The 19,066-nt window shown below is 41.6% G+C and overlaps 3 protein-coding genes across 5 annotated transcripts; 2 read left to right on the forward strand and 1 right to left on the reverse strand.

Annotated features, from left to right (window-relative positions):
- Positions 1 to 407: 407 nt before the first annotated feature.
- LOC111592060 (peroxisomal acyl-coenzyme A oxidase 3) lies at positions 408 to 4,307 on the forward strand. 2 transcript variants are annotated; one of them, XM_023304060.2, is made up of 9 exons: positions 408 to 759; positions 900 to 1,056; positions 1,797 to 1,934; positions 2,003 to 2,222; positions 2,296 to 2,566; positions 2,643 to 3,391; positions 3,448 to 3,602; positions 3,674 to 3,961; positions 4,022 to 4,306. In XM_023304060.2, exons 1-9 carry the CDS (start codon positions 737 to 739, stop codon positions 4,130 to 4,132), a joined length of 2,112 nt encoding a protein of 703 aa, XP_023159828.2. In that variant the 5' UTR covers positions 408 to 736; the 3' UTR covers positions 4,133 to 4,306. The 2 variants fall into 2 exon arrangements, with proteins under 2 accessions (XP_023159828.2, XP_023159827.2); XM_023304059.2 differs by lacking the exon at positions 408 to 759 and having other exon boundaries at positions 772 to 1,056; positions 4,022 to 4,307.
- A 1,146-nt stretch (positions 4,308 to 5,453) lies between these two features.
- LOC111592070 (protein adenylyltransferase Fic) lies at positions 5,454 to 7,535 on the reverse strand. The gene is made up of 4 exons (XM_023304076.2): positions 7,282 to 7,535; positions 6,357 to 7,222; positions 6,097 to 6,300; positions 5,454 to 6,040 (listed from the first exon to the last, which is right to left on the reverse strand). Exons 1-4 carry the CDS (start codon positions 7,282 to 7,284, stop codon positions 5,632 to 5,634), a joined length of 1,482 nt encoding a protein of 493 aa, XP_023159844.2. The 5' UTR covers positions 7,285 to 7,535; the 3' UTR covers positions 5,454 to 5,631.
- Positions 7,536 to 8,944: 1,409 nt separating this feature from the next.
- On the forward strand, positions 8,945 to 19,046 carry LOC111592095 (tiggrin). Of its 2 annotated transcripts, XM_023304121.2 has the most exons (6): positions 8,945 to 9,120; positions 9,892 to 10,202; positions 11,718 to 11,989; positions 12,104 to 15,004; positions 15,551 to 18,574; positions 18,904 to 19,046. In XM_023304121.2, exons 2-6 carry the CDS (start codon positions 9,902 to 9,904, stop codon positions 18,958 to 18,960), a joined length of 6,555 nt encoding a protein of 2,184 aa, XP_023159889.2. In that variant the 5' UTR covers positions 8,945 to 9,120; positions 9,892 to 9,901; the 3' UTR covers positions 18,961 to 19,046. The 2 variants fall into 2 exon arrangements, with proteins under 2 accessions (XP_023159889.2, XP_023159888.2); XM_023304120.2 differs by having other exon boundaries at positions 11,718 to 15,004.
- The last annotated feature ends 20 nt before the right edge of the window (positions 19,047 to 19,066 follow it).

Below are 19,066 nucleotides of genomic sequence, written 5' to 3' on the forward strand. Positions count from 1 at the left end.
GACTACGAAATTTATGCTGCAAATTAAAAAACTTAGCGATAGAAACTTAAAGTTAAGCGCATGAGATAATGATAATCAATAATAAACAAATATATATAGAATTTTATTTAAATAGCCAAGCAAAAGCCGTGCATGTTACCTAATTGTGTAAGTTGAAATAAAAATGCAAATACATATGTATGCCAATCTAAATTTATCTAACTTTAATTTCAAATAATATTTCAATAGTTAATATTTAATATCTATTTTCAAATTATTGAAAGCTCGCGCCATTTTCAATTAGTGTGACCAGTGGACTGCATTACGTTTTCACGTTGTACAACACTAGATGGCGCAAACAGCTGTTGGTCAAAAGCCGCATTTATGGCCCAAACTTAATCTAACAGATACTATACACTACAGAATTTGCCAATGCCAATTATCACGAATACATTTTTTAGTTATATATGTAAGGTGTTGGTCAGCACAAATGTGTTATCAGGCCGCTTATCAGCAACGGTTCACTGGATAGCTCTAGTCGACGTATTTCGTCGCCAACGGAAACCATTTGGGTATTCGGCTTAATGATCGTAAAAATAAATAATAAACGAAAAAAACAAAAACAACAACGGATAAGCAGCCGCTAAAAACTATTCTAAATAGCACTGGTTTATGAAGTTTTAAAGCAGTTTATGTGTATAGCTGACCGTTAACACGTCAAATATCACCGAGCAGAGGCGCCAGCTACAAAAAAAACATGGTTGCACCTAAAATTACCAAGTGAGTACAAGTAATTGCAGCTGTAAATTTCATTCAGTTGTTGTCTACGCAATGGTCAACGAACAAAGTGAGGAGAGCGTTGCCGTTGCGCCCGCAAATAACTTGAGCGATATAATCAAATCCCTGGTGGATTATTACAGCGACAAGGGCGATGTTGTTCCAGCCAATATATACGAGGACAAAAAGATCTTCCCCAACTTTCGAAGCGGTCCGCTCCAGGAGTATCGCGACAAGGCGAGCTTCTGCTATAAACGCATGAATGTGCTGCTGGAGGGCGAAGACCATATTCGTCTAAAGGTAAAGTGAAATGTGATATGAAATTTCGTTTTAAGCCCCGTATATAAATGTAATATTCAATGAAATGCACATCAAATTGAGTTGCCGTGCAAAGTTCAATGTTCAATGTTGATTAAATCAGTTAAGTTGAAACAATATAGAGTTTAAATTAGTGTCGCTCTGTTAATGACACGCTCCATTTTTTCAAGAAGCTTACACCAATCCATTATCAGTCTAATTGGAACAATATTACACATTGCAACTTGTTTGTGGTTCAAAGTGCAGACTTGATATATGCAATAACATTAATTATATTCTTAATGTGTTTTTGAAATTTAAGCTTAATCAAGTTCAGCTTATTTGCGGACTATATATTTTTTTTAAGATTTTAAAACTCATTTAAAATTTAATTAATTTATAAATATATTTATAAATATTTCAAAATTGCAAAGAAATTCAGATTAAATACATACTATTTTTAAAGTACTTACCCCCAATGGAAATATTCTCTTTGAATGACTTTAAAATTCGTTTTTATTCTGCACAATAAAAATGCTCAAGACTTTGACCTTCACTGTGCAAAATCTAAAAAAATCAATATCAAATAATCTTATTATATTTACAAATACCAAGGCATTGTAGCAAATAATGTGGCTTATCTAAATGCTTATCTAAAAATAAGTATTCGATTAGTTAAACACTTGGGTGAGGTCAGATTATAATCGTTAATAATCTCAAATTAACTTTACCAATCTAAATAGCACAAAATATGGCAATGGATGGAAAAACATCCAGATTTCCAACGCGAACCGGAGGCACCGAGTCTGGAACGTACAAGGGAGTTGGCCAACAAGCGTCATCATTTGCTTTGGGAACAAAAGTTCTTCGATGTTAATGAGGTGAGTGAAGTGGCAGGCATTTAATAATTAATTAGTCTTTAACTTTAATTACGTTTACATCTCTCTAGTATCTTAATACACCACATTTGCTGTTGGCCTTTGGTCAGGCTATATTCAGCTACGATTTTAGTTTCTCGGTCAAGTTCTCGCTCTCTAATGGCATGTTTCCCAGCACTTTGGTATCGAATGGTACCGGGCGTCTGGGCAAATATGTAGCCAAGATAGCAGATGATCGCATATTGGGCGCTTACGCCCTAACCGAGATCTCTCACGGCACGAATGCAAATGGTATTTATATATTCACTATTCAAGTTGTTTATTTATTAAAATTTCTTTTGTTTATTTTTTTTTCAAAATTTAGGCATGCGCACACGCGCTACTTACGATGTTAAGTCCCAAGAGTTTATTATACATACTCCCGATTTTGAGGCAGCCAAATGCTGGGTTGGCAATCTGGGCAAGACCTGCACCCATGCCATTGTCTATGCACAGCTGTATGTGCCGGCAGACAAGCATCAGGGCTTGAATGCATTCTTGGTGCCCATTAGGGATGAACGAACATTGTTGCCCCTCCCGGGCGTCACTGTTGGCGATCTTGGCGAAAAAATTGGACTGAATGGCATTGACAATGGGTGCGTAGAACAAGAATTGAAACACATAGACAAACAACTACAAACAACTATAAAATTAAATATTTGTATTTTACAGCTTTGTAATGTTCAACCAATATCGCATACCCAAGGCCAATTTGTTGTCGAAGACGGGTGACATTGATGCACAGGGCAATTATAGCAGCCCTATCAAGGATCAGCGCAAACGTCTGGGGGCCTCCCTGGGTGCTCTGTCGACGGGTCGTGTTAATATAACAGCTATTACTTATGTAGCGCTTAGTAAGGCTATTTGCATTGCTACACGTTACTCGGCAAGTCGTCGGCAATTTGGACCCGCCGACAGCAATGTGGAATGGCCAGTGATTGAGTATCAGTCGCAGCAATACCGTCTGATGCCACATCTGACTGGGGCAATTGCATTGCGAGTAGTTGCACTTTGGATTGGCAAGGCGAACGTGGACATGACAATGCGGAGCATGATGGGCGAGGATACGTCCCGGGAAGGCATGGAAATACATGCTATCTCATCGGCACTGAAACCCTGTGCCACTTGGGCGGCTCGCGACGGCATCCAGGAGTGCCGTGAAGCTTGTGGCGGCCATGGCTATTTGCGTGCATCCGGCTTGGGCGATCTGAGAAATGATAATGATGCCAATTGCACGTATGAAGGCGAAAATAATACTCTCATACAGCAGGCATCCAATTGGCTGATTAGCTTGCGTCGCAGCAATGCCAACTTTGTGGATGCTTCTCCATTGGAGACAGTCACATTTCTTAAGGATATGAATGTGATACTGCAGACACATGGACAGGAGCAGAACGCCGAACAAGCTCTGGACGTGCACAGTAAATAATTAATTTTGAAATATAAAATTATATACTTAATACACTTTGCTTTGCAGATTTGCTGAAGGCTCTTAACTGGCTTACCGCTTGGCAACTGGATGCAGCGGTTAAGCGCTTCGAGGAGCTGCAATTTGCTGGCAAGGACGCCTTTGAGACACGCAACAATATTCAAGTTTTTGCTGCTCAGAAACTTTCCATTATCTATGCAGAGGTGTGTGTTCATTATATAAGCAAGATTGCCTTAGTATTTAATGTAATATAATGCTTACCTTTCCTATACAGCGAACCATGTACTATGTCTTCTACAAGTTTGTAACCAGTCTGCCCGCCTCTGCCGAGAAGCAGGTGCTATTGAATGTGCTTTCCTTCTACGGCGCCAATTTGGTTACCAAATACTCTGCTCTGTTCTATCAAGGCGGCTATTTCCGCAACGGCTCACAGATCGAGCTATATCAGCAGGGTATCTTGGGTCTACTCTCAACCTTGAAGAATGAAGCTATTGCTTTAGTGGATGCAATTGCACCCACAGACTTCATTTTGAACTCTCCCTTGGGCATGAGCGATGGCAATGTAAGTAGTGCAAAACATTTCAAAGAATTTTACTTATCATTTATTTACGTCACTTATCAGGTCTATCACCATTTGCAACGCACCATCGTGTCCACTCCAGGAGTCTATGAACGTCCTTATTGGTGGCGTGATGTGACCTATAAGAATTATCTAGAACGCGCCAAGTTGTAAAAATGTAATTATTTTATTTTCTTAATAGTTTATTAAGTTTTATATGATCGAAATTTTGTGCCTTTATTGTTATTAATTTTTTTTCAAAAGATCAGTACTTGTACTTGTGCCTTGTACTTTAAAACTTATGTACATATATAACTTATCATTCACACGTGATATACATACCTGTATTAATGTGCAATACCGTTGATCACAGATCAGACTTTTATATATCTAATTTTGCTTAGAACATAACGCAATAAAATTAACCTTTTGTGTAAATTGTGATTTTGTATTTTTTTTAACTCGTTTATAATCAAAAGTATAAAAATATGGTTGTACATTTTTATCTCCATGTTAATAGCGGAAACTGTTCGCACTACCCTCGTATACGCAAAACTAGCATTTCATTCATTATCAAGCGTGATAAAGTGTTCAACAACCTGATGATTCGCAGATTTTGCACGATGCTATCAAACACATATATATTTATTTTAATATATATGTATATACCTTATATATATACCTTAAATATACACATGTAAATCCCCAATACTTAACACAAATGATGCCCTGCAGTGTCAATCAAAATAATAAAAGAAAGAACACAAACAAAAACAGCTTAAATTTGTTGTTGCGTTCCATTTCTTTTGCGTTCGACTTGGTTCTTACTGTGAGTAGTGAAAAAAATGGTGATTTACTTTTCATTCCATGTTGCATGTTGTTTTTGCATTGGAAGAAGCATGGACAAAATAAGAGGGAAAAAACACGCCATGGCCGCGGCTCAATTTCAGTTCTGTTTACAAGAGCGAGTGTGAAGGTGCATACGTTTATTTAAAGGAATTAATCAATGATAACTGCGACAGATTACGAGAACATTAATTTGAAACCTATAAAAAGGAACTGTGCGTATTTTAATAATGAAATAGTGTATTATTGACATATAAATAAATATACACAATTCAGTATTTTGTATAAATATGGTTGTATCTGGATATGTATTTACAAGGTAAGCATAGATATTAAGATTTAAATATTAATAATAAACAAAATTATAATAAATACGAACATAAATTATAGATTCTAAATCATTTATATGAAAAGTTTTCAGGAATGTTCGTCCTCTGTCATGTACATACAATTGTATGTGTGCATAGATACATATGTTCTACATACTACTGGAAGTATGTTCAATTGCGAGCATATCCATATGAATATACGCACATACATATGTTCGCAATTGAACAGAGTATTATATAGAAAAAAATTTGGTTTACTTATATATTTTCTATATTATGCATTTTTGCTTTTGTGCATTAGTTATAATTATCTATAAAGCATTTTGTTTATAATTTTTTTTTGGTTAGATCTTTTAGCTTAAATACGATCACAGTCTGACAAACGGCTTTGTTTTTGTTTAACAAATTACACAAGTTTTACGCTAAATACATACAAAATACAACATATAATTTACTAAATGTATTGAGCAGCCATTCGGTTTGCTTTTGCACTGGGGGTCAAGGCATTCCATGTTGTCCATTTTTCTTGTCACCAGATCCGGAACCAGTTTCGTATAGTTCCGGTGAATTGTGCACAATGTGTGACTGCAGCTTGGCTAATACATTGCCATCACTCTCTGTCTGAATGAGCATTGGAATTTGCTGTGGCAGATCGCTGGTGGCCCACAAATACAAGTCTAACGTCTTTTCAGTGCAATCGGCAATGAAACGAACAAAGGGTCGTATGTCGCCCTCATTAGCCAGCTTAAGGAAATGATAGTACTGACTGCGCTGCTGCTTTGGTATGATCACAGGTGGATAGCCGGCGCGCATAAGCAGCGTATTCATCAGCAGCCGCGAGGTACGTCCATTCCCGTCTACAAACGGATGTATATGCACCAGTTTGTAGTGGGCAAGAGCTGCATAGCTGTGAAGGAATGAATTAACTCTTGAAGCTTGCCATGCTTAATATCAGCTACTCACTTGACTGGATGCAGCGAGTTGCTGTGCTCCGAGTTGAGCCAATGTTCGAAACGTTGCATTAGTATGGCTAAATCGCCAGGTCCTGGCGGCACATGTCCGCCGACATAGACTTGATTGCGACGAAACTCGCCACCCTCGATCGGATCCACATGACCCAGCACGCGGCGATGCAGCTCCAAGATGTCCTTGAGTGTGATATATAATCTGGAATTGAACATAGTTAGTCATAAGCATTATACTTGCCATATTACATTACTTACTTCTGCACCAGACTGGCGTTGATATACTTCATGGCCAAATCCATGCCCAGAATTTCATTGTGCTCATCTATGGATTTGCCATCGACTGCCATTCGAGTTTCCAGCACCGAGCGGGTTTGTGCCAGTGTCATTGTGTTGCCCTCAATGCCCACTGAATGATATATGTGCTGAAAATACGCCTCCTTTTTGGCACGCCGCAACGCAGAGTTCGCCTCGTGTATAGCTGATAGAGCGTCACGTTTCTCGTCCAGAGAGGTGAGACGTCGTTCATCGAGTGTCTGAACCACATCTGCTGTGCGCTGGCGATTGGCCAAAGCTTCCGAATTGCTTGGACTAATGCTGAGCGCCTGGAAGTAATACTGATCTGCCAGAACAATATTACGTTGATTATGTTCGAGAAATTCGCCGTAGCGAAGCAGCACTTCCGGATGCTTGGGCGCCAGGGCCAGTGCATGCTCGAACAGTCGAGCTGCCTTGTCATCCTTGCCCGTCATATACATCTCCTGGGCGAGACGCAGTGCACCCAAGGCCTCCTTAATGTTGGTCTGTTCCGCCACCGTATAGCTAGCACCCACACTATCACTAACGCTCTTATCGTAAAACTCCTTAAATGCATTTAGCTCATCCACCGAATATACAGCAAACTCATCACGCGTCTGTAAATAATGAGCAGTTGGCAAATGATGCAGTCGCAGTCGCCAGCCCAACAACGATCCCGACGACGATGTGAGTGCATGGAAGGTAAATGCTGCGAAGCAGCCAGCTATGAAGAACAGGGCAAAGCGATATGTTAACTGAAGCGTTGTCTGTTGCTGTTGAATCTGTGCTGGTTGGTCCTCTTCCTTTGCTTTGCCTGTTGCCATCGCCTAAGCCAACAATAGGTTATGTCTTTAATACGTAAATATCAGTTATGCCACGTACTAACCATTTTTCTGTTGGGCCGTGTGTTAGTTATGAGCCCGTTTCTGTTTTACAGTAGTTTTGTATACGATGCCCAGCTGATACATTTTAGGCCTCTTAATAGGCGTTTTGAAAACAAATGAACCACGTATTTCACAGATACCAGCCCATTCCCTAGCGATGACAGCGTATACGATATATTGAACGAGTGGGAGAACTAAGCACTGCAATGAAATCCAAAGAACAAAATTCAAACTTTTGATATATTTTATTATACAACAAAATTTAAAAATTTTTTGCTTAGCTATTTATGCTTGAGAGCAGTCTGAAAAATTACTACTAAGCTTATAAAATGTACATATGTTAAAATAGAATAATTATATTCTCTATTTTACAACTTCTTTTAGCTACACTACAATCCAATATGTTAAGAGTTTTCTCATAAAAATGTATCTGTAGATTTTATATATAATAAATTTTTATTTATATTTTATATTTAGTTCAATTTAAGAAGCATCGAATTAGTTTCTTAAATTGCACTACTCGCATGCTCATCTCTAACGAAGAACTTACTCGCTTGTTCAACACTGGGATTTATTCCCGCTGATACTGTGTTTTAATTAAGCGTGCTACTTGGCGCTAGATGGCGCTGACAGATCTTAGATTAGTCAGCGTTGAAAAATTGTGCAAAAAAAAAAAACCGGATAACCTAATCAAATTTGAATGCACTCAAATTGATCATTTAACGATTTAAATTCTACGAATTTTAAAATTATGTGACTAACTAATTTATTATTTTTAATTTAATTATATTTGTATTTTTAGCGATTTATGCATTCAACTGTTGCAAAAACCTTTTATAGTTTGTGAAGCAAAAATGTCTATGATTTATGGAAATGTTTTGTGACACAAAGCTGAATATAAAGTATAAATTTATATTTAATATATGTATGTGTCTTGTGGTTCTGTGAGCTTATTATTTTGTGGTTTTTAGTATAAAGAACTTGTTCTACATTTTAAATATCAATATCAACTAGGATGTGAAGAATATATCTAAATGGGTTTTCCCTTGCGGTTTTTATTTTGACCAATTCGATTGAAATGATAAAATTTTTGTTTGGCTTTTGCAAGGCCACTAAAATTTTGTATTTACATAATATTTATGCAAGTATCTATTTTCTTCTTAATTGTTTTGAATCACTTTTAAACACCGAAACACTTGAGACACCCACTCAAATGACGCGCCTCCCTTGACATCCATCACATAAAGCATTTAGTAGTCTGTCGCTGTCATGTAACAAATGTTCTCTGAGCAACCCAGTGGCTTATATGAGATCATATACGTGTATGAATTGCGAATAAATTCATTTTATATTTGATCTAGTGTCATTGGGTGTAAACAAAATCAAATCGGCCAGAGCTACCGGCTTCTGAGTCACAAATGAGCTCATTAGAAGATCCCAATACCGGTTTTTGTCTTTGAACTATGACGTCCAAAATGATCTGAGTTTTATATTTAGTACATTTTCATATGTTGTTTTTTCGAAAAACCAAACTCATTCAATTGATAACGGCAGGCAGAGAATTCCTCTTACTCTCCTTCTCCTTCGCTCGTTCTCTGCCTTTCTCAAACATTTTCAAATAAAAGCTTTACACTATGCGCTCGACTGTCAGTTGCTGTTCGGCAGCGCAACGCAGCGCATCGACTTTTCTTCGAATTCGGTGGAATAACTAACGGTACAGGCGGCTATAGTGAAAGTGATTAAATAGTGTCTTATGTGCTGATCCTGCCAATTCTAATCAGTTCTTTAATTAACAATACAGAGCGCAATTAGAACGCTCTCAGTGTGAATTCTAAGTGAGAGTGAGTACAATATATAAATTCAGATTGCACTCTTATTAGTATATATATGTATACGCATATATCTTACTGCTTAGAGCATCCAAAAATAGCCACCGCCTGCACTCTGGCTGCACTACCTGCGTTAGCCCCCAAAATAAGTTGTTCCAGAAATAAAATGATGTTCGTAATAGATATATAACCATATGTGACACAAATGGAACATTGTTTATGCATCGTGAGCTGTTGATTTATGGTTCGAGGATCAATCGACATGTAGACATATATAAATCAATATTGTGCTCATACCAGCTATATATAAGTTTTGAAATGAAATGATATTTGTATAAAATAACAAAAATTACCACGTACGCATTAGACTCATCAGACTTATCAACAAACACATTGCGCACCGGATGAAAGATGCTGCTCAACTTGATACCCAAAAAAAAATTGAAAATAAAATAAAATAAATTTATTATAAATGTGAAACATTCAAAGACAGCAGCTACTGCTTCGACGAAAATAAAAAGAATGAAAAAAATGATGTGCTACCATTAACATTATCGGCTGGCTAACCTTTTCTGATCCTCAGTTGTGTGATAATCCCTGGCTATGTAGACTGAACTAGATTCGTGCGCCATGCGGTTATCAACCAAATACAAAAACTTTTCAATTTCTGTTCATTTTACTGTATTTTTTCCTAGCTACGTAATATAAGTACACACTTGTAATTATTTGTAACACATTTAATATTTATGAATGACACAGTTTTCTTTTTGAACTCCGCTCTAGTTAGCCCAGAATGCGAGCTCTGGGCGTGTGTGCGCTGCTCTTGGCACTGGCCAGCTGCCAGGGCTACAACAGCTTCAGATCGAGCTATAGCAGCAGCTCTTCCTCATCGTTTGGCGGCGGCGGCGGCATCAGCAGCGTTGGCGGCGTCAACGGACAGTCGCAGGCTTTGCTGCAGGGTCAAACGCAGCTAAACAGCTGGGCCTACAATCACTTGAATGAGGTGCGCGAGTTTGCCAATCGACTAACTCAGGAATACAATGCCATGTCTACGGGCAGCAGCAATATCATGGGGCACTCATTGCCTTGGAGTGGTGAGTACTTGGCTGATTGATTATACAGATCAGATTAGATTCTTATACCTTAGCCAATTAGCTTAAATTCGGATTATCTCTCGTGACTTAGCAAAGATCTAAGCGCAAATGTCATAATAGTCTTAGCAGTTCTTAAGAAGCTTTATAATACGTATCAGCTAATTCGACCTCGTTCAAGAACTAAAAGACTATATTAGCTTTGTGCAATGTCCGTATTTCTAAGCTAGAGACTTGAAATTTAGAACATTTACTCGTGGGTATTCTCATCTCATTATATATTGTTAAGCGTTTTCAATGCACTGGGGGCGTGGAAGACGTGCAATACTATAACTGGTATAATAGAGATGTTAGTATTAAAAGTCTTAGAGTATTGAAATTTGGAATATAAAGGATATATCTATCTATATCTAGGCCCATGGGAGAGTGGCAAGGCAGGAAATACTTTATCTGGAATAACAGAAATGCTAGTAAGTTGACAATCCAAGATCAAATATATATAATAGATATATCTACGCGTGTAGAATTTTATCTTCCATAGTTTTAGAGCTAGAGCGACGTGAGTTACTGTTAAGACCTTACTCAAAAGACGGAACAGTTATGCATTTATCCATGTTTTGTAGAAATTCTGATATATTTTATGCAGCTTTAAAGACTTGAAATTCGGAATATACACATGTGTAGACACGCCTTATATATATATATTTATTCTTATTTTTTCTATTATCAGAATATATTTCATTTCATAAATATGGTTAAATTAATACAAATGTAATTGCATATATTTTGATTTATAAGGTATATATAAATATATATATATATATATATATATATATATATATATATATATATATATATATTTTTTTTTTTTTTTATGTGCATCATTTCTGTTTTGTTTTATATATTCTTAGATGCATTTATTGTGTTCAGAAGTTCATTGATTTATATTCAAATGAAAGTAGATAGTAAACATGAATTACCTAAATTTAAATGGATTTCTTAATTACCGGACACCATAAAACAAGGCGTGATTACTTTAATCTACACAACATATATGATTATGAAAGGCTGATAGTGGGGAAAGGGTCATCTAGAGATCAGTTAGTTTATTCACTGCGCCCAATTCAGATTTAAGTCAACATAATACCTTAATCGGTCTACTTAGTGATAGAGGTATCAACGCCAAGAGAAAGCATAATTAATTGCTGGAAAGACCCAGAGTATGCTTAATATTCAATTGACATTTTCAAGATTATTTTTATATTTGTGTCTGAAATTAAAAGTGACATCATTATTGGCCGTGACACCATGTGTTTCCTTAATCTAGTGCAATTCCATATCAGAGGACGTAATCGCAAACTGGAACTGACCCTATACTAAGTTTTTCTAGTTGGTCTCAAGGTTTGGGGTGAAAGAACGCAGATTTTGTTTGAGAAGAATGAAGGCGAATCGCATAGAAGGGTGGTAAATGGCTTAAGCTAGAGTTATACTGAATTTGTTTGTTTCCTCTTCTTCTAGCAAACATCCAGCAGCTCAGTGGCAAGAGTGCAAGCGAATTGGATGCTCTCTGCCTGCAGATAAGTCAGAAGCTGGTGAATGATATGCGCCAGGGACTTCTCAGCTATAACAACATTGTGCAGCCAGCATTTTTCGATAGCAAAGCAGCGGAGGTGCTGGAGAACTATGCAACTGGTAGCACACAGCAAATTGTGGAACTGAATCCGTTTAAAGCCGTCGATTTAAGTGGTTTCGATGAGGTCAAAAACTATGAATACCCAGCCGAGGTGAAGGTAATAGATGGCAAGACCTATTTGGTGCATCGCAACTGCACTGAAGCCACCAAGATATCAAACAGCTATGGCGGTAATGCAAATGCTCAGTTGACTCATGGTTATTACCCACAGAATCCGATCACTATGCCCTCGAGCCGAGCCACAACTCTGACTCGCCAGTCATCGTTGCAGGACTGGATTGGACAAAGAATGGAGCCGAATGTGGTGGATTACAGATCGGTGGTTAGCATCGATGGTGGCAGGCCTCTGCCCTCATATAGCCAAATAACGGCAATGCCATCCTTTGGCCAGTCCAGTTCACCCGGCGCGAGGTCAACGGTGACAGTAAGGCGATTCAATAAGACCATTACGACGCATGCCGATGGCACCAGCTCTGTGGATGGCTCGGAAGCCCATCAACGCTGGGAGAACGGTCAGCTGGTCTACGATAATAACCGACCCTTTGGACAATCCTCGGTGCCGCGCGATGAGCAGTGGAAGCGCGAAGAGCGTGAACACTTCTTCTGGTATCTAACAACGCCACAGCGTCTTGAGGATTGGCAGCATCAGCATGAGGACCGTCTAATGGCTGTGGCTCATCGTTATCATACGACTCTGCCCGTTCTTTTGGAGTTCCATCGTCGTGAGCTGTCGCGTTATCAGGCGTTGTTGGCTCAGTATCAGGCACAGGTGCAGGATGCCACTGCTTGGCAGCAACAAGAACGTGGTCGCCTTGATTGGCTCATCCATCAGAATAGCTACACGTCCCAAGATTTTGATCGCTGGCAAATGGAGAACAGCGCTAAGTTACGTCAGCTGGCGCAGAAGAACGGCATCTCGCAAGAACAACTGCAGCAATGGCAGCGTCAGGAGTTGCAGCGCCTCTATGTCTACTTCAATAAGGTCAACGACTCGCTAAGTCCACAAGTGCCCCAAATACCAAATCAAATAACTATACACGAGTCCGGTTCACTGATTGCAGACAATGCTCAGGAGCAGCAGCGGCTAAATGAGCTCATTCGCCAGCACAACGCTACGATTGCCAAGCTGCAGAGCTCAATACTCAACGACCAGCAGCGGCTCAAGGATCTGTCCATCAAGTATCAAGGCGACATGCAGAGTCAGACACAGTGGCTGCGCGGTGAGGTCGCGCGCATTGGCGATCTTATCAAGGAGCAAAACGAGCAGGTGACCAGATTAAGTGCATGGCAGAGTTCGGAGCGCGCTCGCCTGGAATCCATGCTGAAACAGCATCGTGGCAGCCTTAGCGAGTTACAGCAGCAAATGGCCCAAGACAGCAGCTATGTTCAGAATTTGGCGGCCAAATATCGCGTGGGTGTCGATGAGCTGGAGAAATGGCAACGCGAGGAGCTGCAGCGCCTTCAATTGGTCGGCCAGCAGCAGCTGGAGAGTCATATCAAGGATTGGCAGGTCGGCGTTAGCGCTCAGCTGCGCAACATCATTGGCCAGAATCAGTTGACAATCGAGGAGTTCCAGAACTCCATCATTAATGATCGCGCACGTTTGGAGCAATTCGCACGCACCTACAAGGTGCGCGTGGAGGAGATTGAATCGTGGATTAAGAGCGAGCTCAAGAAGTTCCAATCCGAGGGTCTGCTCAAGGATGTGGAACAGCAGTTGGCTTCGTGGCAGCAGCGCGAACGCGAGCGACTTCAAGCTTTGGTGCAGCACAACACGTTGACCGTAGAGCAGCTGGAGGCGAAGATCAAGAATGATCAGTCGCACTTCTTTGACTTGGCTAACAAGTATCAGGTGCGCGTGGAGGATATTCAGGATTGGCTCAAGAAGGAGCTACTGCGCCTCCAAGGCGAGGGTCTGATCAAGGCAGAGGCCCTGAAGGACTGGCAGGTGGCTGAACGCCAGCAAATAGCCAAGATAGTGCAGCAAAACAAATATTCTATTGATGAATTCGAACGCAAGCTACTGGCCGATCGTGCCCGTCTTAACGATTTATCAAAGACCTACAATGTGCAGGTATCCGAGATTGAACAATGGATCCAGTCCGAAGGCGAGCGTCTGCAGCGTGAGGGACAACTGCACATGGAGACGCAGCTGAACAACTGGCAGAAGATTGAGCGCCAGCGCCTGCTGGATCTGATCAACAAGAACGATTTGTCCATTGAGGAGCTGGAGACCAAGATTGGCAAGGATCAGACCCATCTGTACAGCCTGGCTCAACAGAACCAAGTGCGCGTTGAAGAGATCGAGCAATGGATTAAGCAACAAATTCAGAAACTTCAAAGTGAAGGCCTCATCGAGATGCAGCGCTTGAAGAACTGGCAGCTGGAATGGCGTGGAAATCTGACGAACATGGTGCAGGAGCGTGACTATACGGTCGAGGAGTTCCACAAGTGGCTGCTTGAGGATCGGGCACGTCTGCAGAGTCTGGCCATGCAGCACAACGTGCAGATCGAGGAAATCGAACAGTTTGTGAAGAAGGAGGAGCAGCGCTTCATTGGCATGGGCTTGCTCAAGCCCAGCGAGAAGCTGACCAATTGGCAAGAAGTGGAGCGTCTACATCTGAAGAATCTAGCACAGCAGCAATACAAGTCCACGGAGCAACTGGAGGCGCGCTTGCGTCAGGATCGCGAGCTGCTGGAGAAACTGGCGACACAGTACAGCGTGCAGGTGGAGGAGATTGAAAACTGGATGAAACAGGAGCTGGCACGCATGCGTGACGAGGGCAAGCTGCAGATTGACAATCTCACCTCCTGGCAGCTGGCCGAACGTGAACGCCTCGAGACGCTGCTCAAGCAGAACAAACAATGGAGCGCCGAGGATCTGCAAGCCGAGCTGCGAAACGATCGCGAACACATGCAAACCATGGCCTTCCAGTACCACACCTCGGTTGAAGAAATCGAACGCTGGGTCCAGTCCGAGATCGAACGCCTCAAGCAGCAGGGCAAGCTCAACATTGAGCAGCTGACAGCCTGGCAGCAGGCCGAACACCAGCGCATTCTGTCGCTGCTTCAGTCACAGTCCAACATAACAATGGAACAGTTCGCGACCAAGGTGCGTATACGTTATATGTTGAATCCTAACCAATTATATGCATAATTGTATGCCGGATAGCTCATAAAATAATGGAATTGATCTAGGAAAATCGAGAATAGAATCCCTAATAGTTCTTTCATTTGAATATCATAAACTCAATTTCAAATTCTTAATTGGACAAATTTTAATTGCATAGTAATGGGTCGTCTATTAGCTTATTCATTTTCATTTATTTATAGTTCACCAAACTCAAATTGAATGACTGAGTCGCCGAGGTAAAATAACTTAACACATTTTTGCTGCTATTTTTGGACTAATAAAACTTTAAATAGAACGGTTAAAGTGATATAATTTTCCCAATGCCATAAATGCCTAAAATTCCAAACGTAAACAATTTTTATTGCCACTTTATTTTGAAACTAAGATTTGAAGTATTTAAGGTTGGAAAACTATTTTTGATAATTGTTAGGAAAATCGATTTGAAATTAAAATAGATTCAAATGATAAATATTTTAAATTGTAAATAATTTGTTTCCTGAACAACGCTCAATTTCATATTTACAGGTGCAGAACGATCGTCATTTCCTGCTCAACCTGGCTGAGCAGCATCATGTGAGCGTTATGGAAATTGAGACGTATATCAAGCAGGTCATTGACGATCTGCAGAAGAAGGGACAATTTGAAATTGAGCAGCTGCAAACGTGGCAATTGGTTGAGCGCGACTACATCAAGTCGCTGATTGCCGAATATAAGAATGGATTGTCCACAGCCGAGTTTGAGCAGAAGCTGTTGGCGGATCGTGCGCATCTGAATCAGTTGGCTGATCAGTATCGTCTGAATGTGGAGCAAATTGAGGAATGGATGATATCGGAGCTAAAACGTTTGAGAGGAAACACGGAGACCTCGCTGAGAACGCTCAGCGCTTGGCAAGTGACGGAGCTGGAGCGCCTGCAGAAGCTACTGAAAGAGCAAACTCACATCAGCTATGTGGAATTTGAAATGGAACTGCAAAAGGAACGCGAGCATCTGCGGGAATTAGGCAATCAATATTCAGTTAATGTGGAGGAAATTGAGCAATGGTTGCGCCAGCAACTGATCAACCTGAAGACTACGGGCAATGCCAAGGTGGAGAAATTGGCCAAATGGCAGATTGCCGAGCAGGAGCGTCTCATTGAGCTGCTATTGAAGCACCAGCAGGACCTTAACTATGAGGATGTAGAGCGTGAGCTGCGCAAGGATCACGCCCATCTGCAGAGCTTGTCGCAGACAAATCACGTGAGCATTGAGCAGGTCGATAATTGGCTGCACGATGAGCTGCGGCGTCTGCAGAACTCAGGACTTGTGCAATTCGAAAAGCAAACTCAATGGCAGAAACAGATTAGCAACGGCTTCAACAACTGGCTCAAGCAACAGCAGGATTCGGCTACCTATCAAGAGTTTGTGGATTTCTTGAAGCGCGACAAGTCACGTCTGAATGGCATTGCCAATGACTATCATCTGACCGTGGAGCAGGTCGAACAGTGGGTGCAAAAGGAAACGGCACGTCTATCGCTAATTGGTGTCATCGAGAAGCCGCAAGATAATTTTCGCTACGAAGAGATCGTAAGCATTACGGATCAGTCTGCAAATTCTCAGCCCTGGAAGGAATATTTGACTGCACGACTGCGCAGTGAAGCCCATCTGAAGCCCATGACCTGGCAGGAGTTCCAAGTGTACTTGATACGCAACAAGCCCAACTATGAGCGACTGGCACAGCAATATCACATCACCGTCGAGGACATCCATTTGTGGCTGGAGGAATCAGCCCGACAATTGGCCGATGAAGGCCTCATCACAGGCTCCATAACCGTTGAGGAGTGGCAGCTGAAGGAGCAGCAGCATATTCAGGATTTGATTAACCAGCAGTTACGTCGTCGTCAAAAGTGGACCATTGAGGAGCTGCAACTGAAGCTGCTTAATGACCAGAAGCATTTGCTCGACGTGGTGCGTCAATATCAAATCAGCATTGAAGAGCTAAAGTTGTGGTATAAGAATGAGCTGAAGCGTCTCCTGGATTTGCGCAAGATTGAGCGAGGCTTTGGTATGTCCTGGCAAACGAAGGAATTGGAGCGTATTTACCAGACCGTTGTGCGTCATCCCATCAATCGCAATGCATTAGAGCAGCTGCTGTTGCGCGATGTTTCCATTCTGGCGCCGCAGTATCGTGTGACCGTTGAGGAGCTACGCATCTTCATTCATGAGAAATTGCAGCGCTTGGCCGACATGGGTCTAATTGTGGATAGCCTGATAGTGGGCAGTGACTGGAAGGAGCAGGAGCGTCAGCGTCTACGTCAGATTGGCTCCAGTGTTATTATCACCGCTGGGGAGCTATTGCAGCTTCTCGCAGCGGACAACAACTATCAGCATGAGCTAGCCCGTCTCTATGGCGTGGAGCTAGAACAACTGGCGCCCGTGCAGAGCATATACGTTGGCAACATGGCCAAGGAGCAGCTGCTTGAACATCGCAATCTCATTGTGCTCACGGCCTGGCAGCAGAAGGAGCGCGATCGTCTGTACGGATTCATTGGCACCCAGAATATGACGCTGCGTCAGTTGCGCGACTGGCAGCGTCAGGATGATGAAAAGCGACGTGATATCAAGGAGTGGCAGCTCAAGGAGTTCGAACGCATCATGGCCGTGGCTCGATACTATGGCATATCACTTATTGAATTGCAGCAGTTCCGCGACGAGGAACTCCAATATCTGAACTACTTAAATCATCGCAAGCTGTTGCCAGAGTCCGAGGTGCAAAACTGGGAGTCCAAGCAGCACTGGCGTTTGCAAAAGCTGCAAACTAAGTACAAGAAGTATGGCCAGGAGCTGAGTATCTGGCGTCGCACACTGTACCTGCTAAGTCAGGGATTGATCAGTCTGCCTGAAGGCAATGCAGGCTATGTGGTCGATGCAGGCACCACCAATGCTACCGCCGTGCAGAAACCAATTTTCTCCAAGGATCGCGGAGACCAGCCGCCTCATATCTATGAGGAGTCATACAATGAAGACGATGAGCCCGGTCTGGAGGGTGAAACGAAGGCGCCTCTGCCTCGCCCAATGCCCATGGTGTCCACGCCACCGCCGTTGCCTTATCATCGCGGCATTCCAAGTAATGCCAACGTAGGCTACGATTATCGTCGTACGGACTACACTTTCAATATGCCTGTTGGCAGCGTTTCAGCTGCAGCCAGTGGCGGAGCCGATGGTTCATCGGCCTCGGCCAGCGCAACGTTAGGCAAATGGAGTCGTGCTGCGGGCGAAGAGCCTGCTTCACAGCAACAAGTTCAGCTCGAGGACTTGGGTCAGCAACAGCAAGTTGACTTGGGATGGAATGAAGGTCAAATCGATGGTGGACAACAGCAGCAGGAACAGGAACTTGCTTGGAACTCCAACTACAAACAGGACAGCGATGCTGGCCAAGTGCAACAGCAACTGCTGGAAGACAAAGATGACTACGGACAACAACAAGTCGAGGACTTAACAGGCCAGGCCTATGGCCATAGCTATGGCTCCAATTATGGTCAGCTGCAACAGGCGCAACCAGCTGAAACTACGGTAAGTTAAATAAATTTTTAGAGCTCTTCAACGATTAGAATGGTTTATTTCAATGCACTTGATGCTTTCTAATATTTTTGAAATTAGTCCATCCAGAAATTTATAGAAAAATCTTAAGAAAAAACATAAAATAAGAAAAAAATATAAAATATTTGTTGTCTTTTGAAGTTAAAGTGTTACCAAAGCCATAAGAAAAATCGATAGGTTCAGTTGAGGGCTTAGATCTATAAGCGATCAGAATTTTCCAATTAGAATAACCGCTTGAAGCAATCCTTTTAAATTTATATACCACATATACTTACACACAGATCTCTCTTCTTCAATTGCAGCCGACGCCCAGTACGCTTGAAAAATTAAAGAATAAGATAACCGGCATCTTCGGTTAGAGCTCGGGACACAACGAGAACTGCCATAAAGACTTAAGAGCATCGCAATGAAAACGAGCCAAATACAAAACAACATCAAAAAAAAAGTAAAATGAATTACAAAAGG

This window comes from Drosophila hydei, unplaced genomic scaffold (assembly GCF_003285905.1).
Source record: "Drosophila hydei strain 15085-1641.00,03,60 unplaced genomic scaffold, DhydRS2 tig00000149-arrow-pilon, whole genome shotgun sequence".
NCBI classification, from domain to species: domain Eukaryota; kingdom Metazoa; phylum Arthropoda; class Insecta; order Diptera; family Drosophilidae; genus Drosophila; species Drosophila hydei.

Coding starts and splice junctions, on each gene's coding strand:
- LOC111592060 (XM_023304059.2), top strand. CDS start 811: ATGGTCAACGAACAAAGTGAGGAGAGCGTTGCCGTTGCGCCCGCAAAT. Junction 1,935..2,002: donor AGTTCTTCGATGTTAATGAG/GTGAGTGAAGTG, acceptor ACATCTCTCTAG/TATCTTAATACACCACATTT. Junction 3,603..3,673: donor TTTCCATTATCTATGCAGAG/GTGTGTGTTCAT, acceptor TTTCCTATACAG/CGAACCATGTACTATGTCTT.
- LOC111592070 (XM_023304076.2), bottom strand. Junction 6,301..6,356: donor AACGCCAGTCTGGTGCAGAA/GTAAGTAATGTA, acceptor GTTCAATTCCAG/ATTATATATCACACTCAAGG. Junction 6,041..6,096: donor AACTCGCTGCATCCAGTCAA/GTGAGTAGCTGA, acceptor ATTCCTTCACAG/CTATGCAGCTCTTGCCCACT.
- LOC111592095 (XM_023304120.2), top strand. CDS start 9,902: ATGCGAGCTCTGGGCGTGTGTGCGCTGCTCTTGGCACTGGCCAGCTGC. Junction 10,203..11,717: donor GCACTCATTGCCTTGGAGTG/GTGAGTACTTGG, acceptor CTCTTCTTCTAG/CAAACATCCAGCAGCTCAGT. Junction 15,005..15,550: donor TGGAACAGTTCGCGACCAAG/GTGCGTATACGT, acceptor TCATATTTACAG/GTGCAGAACGATCGTCATTT.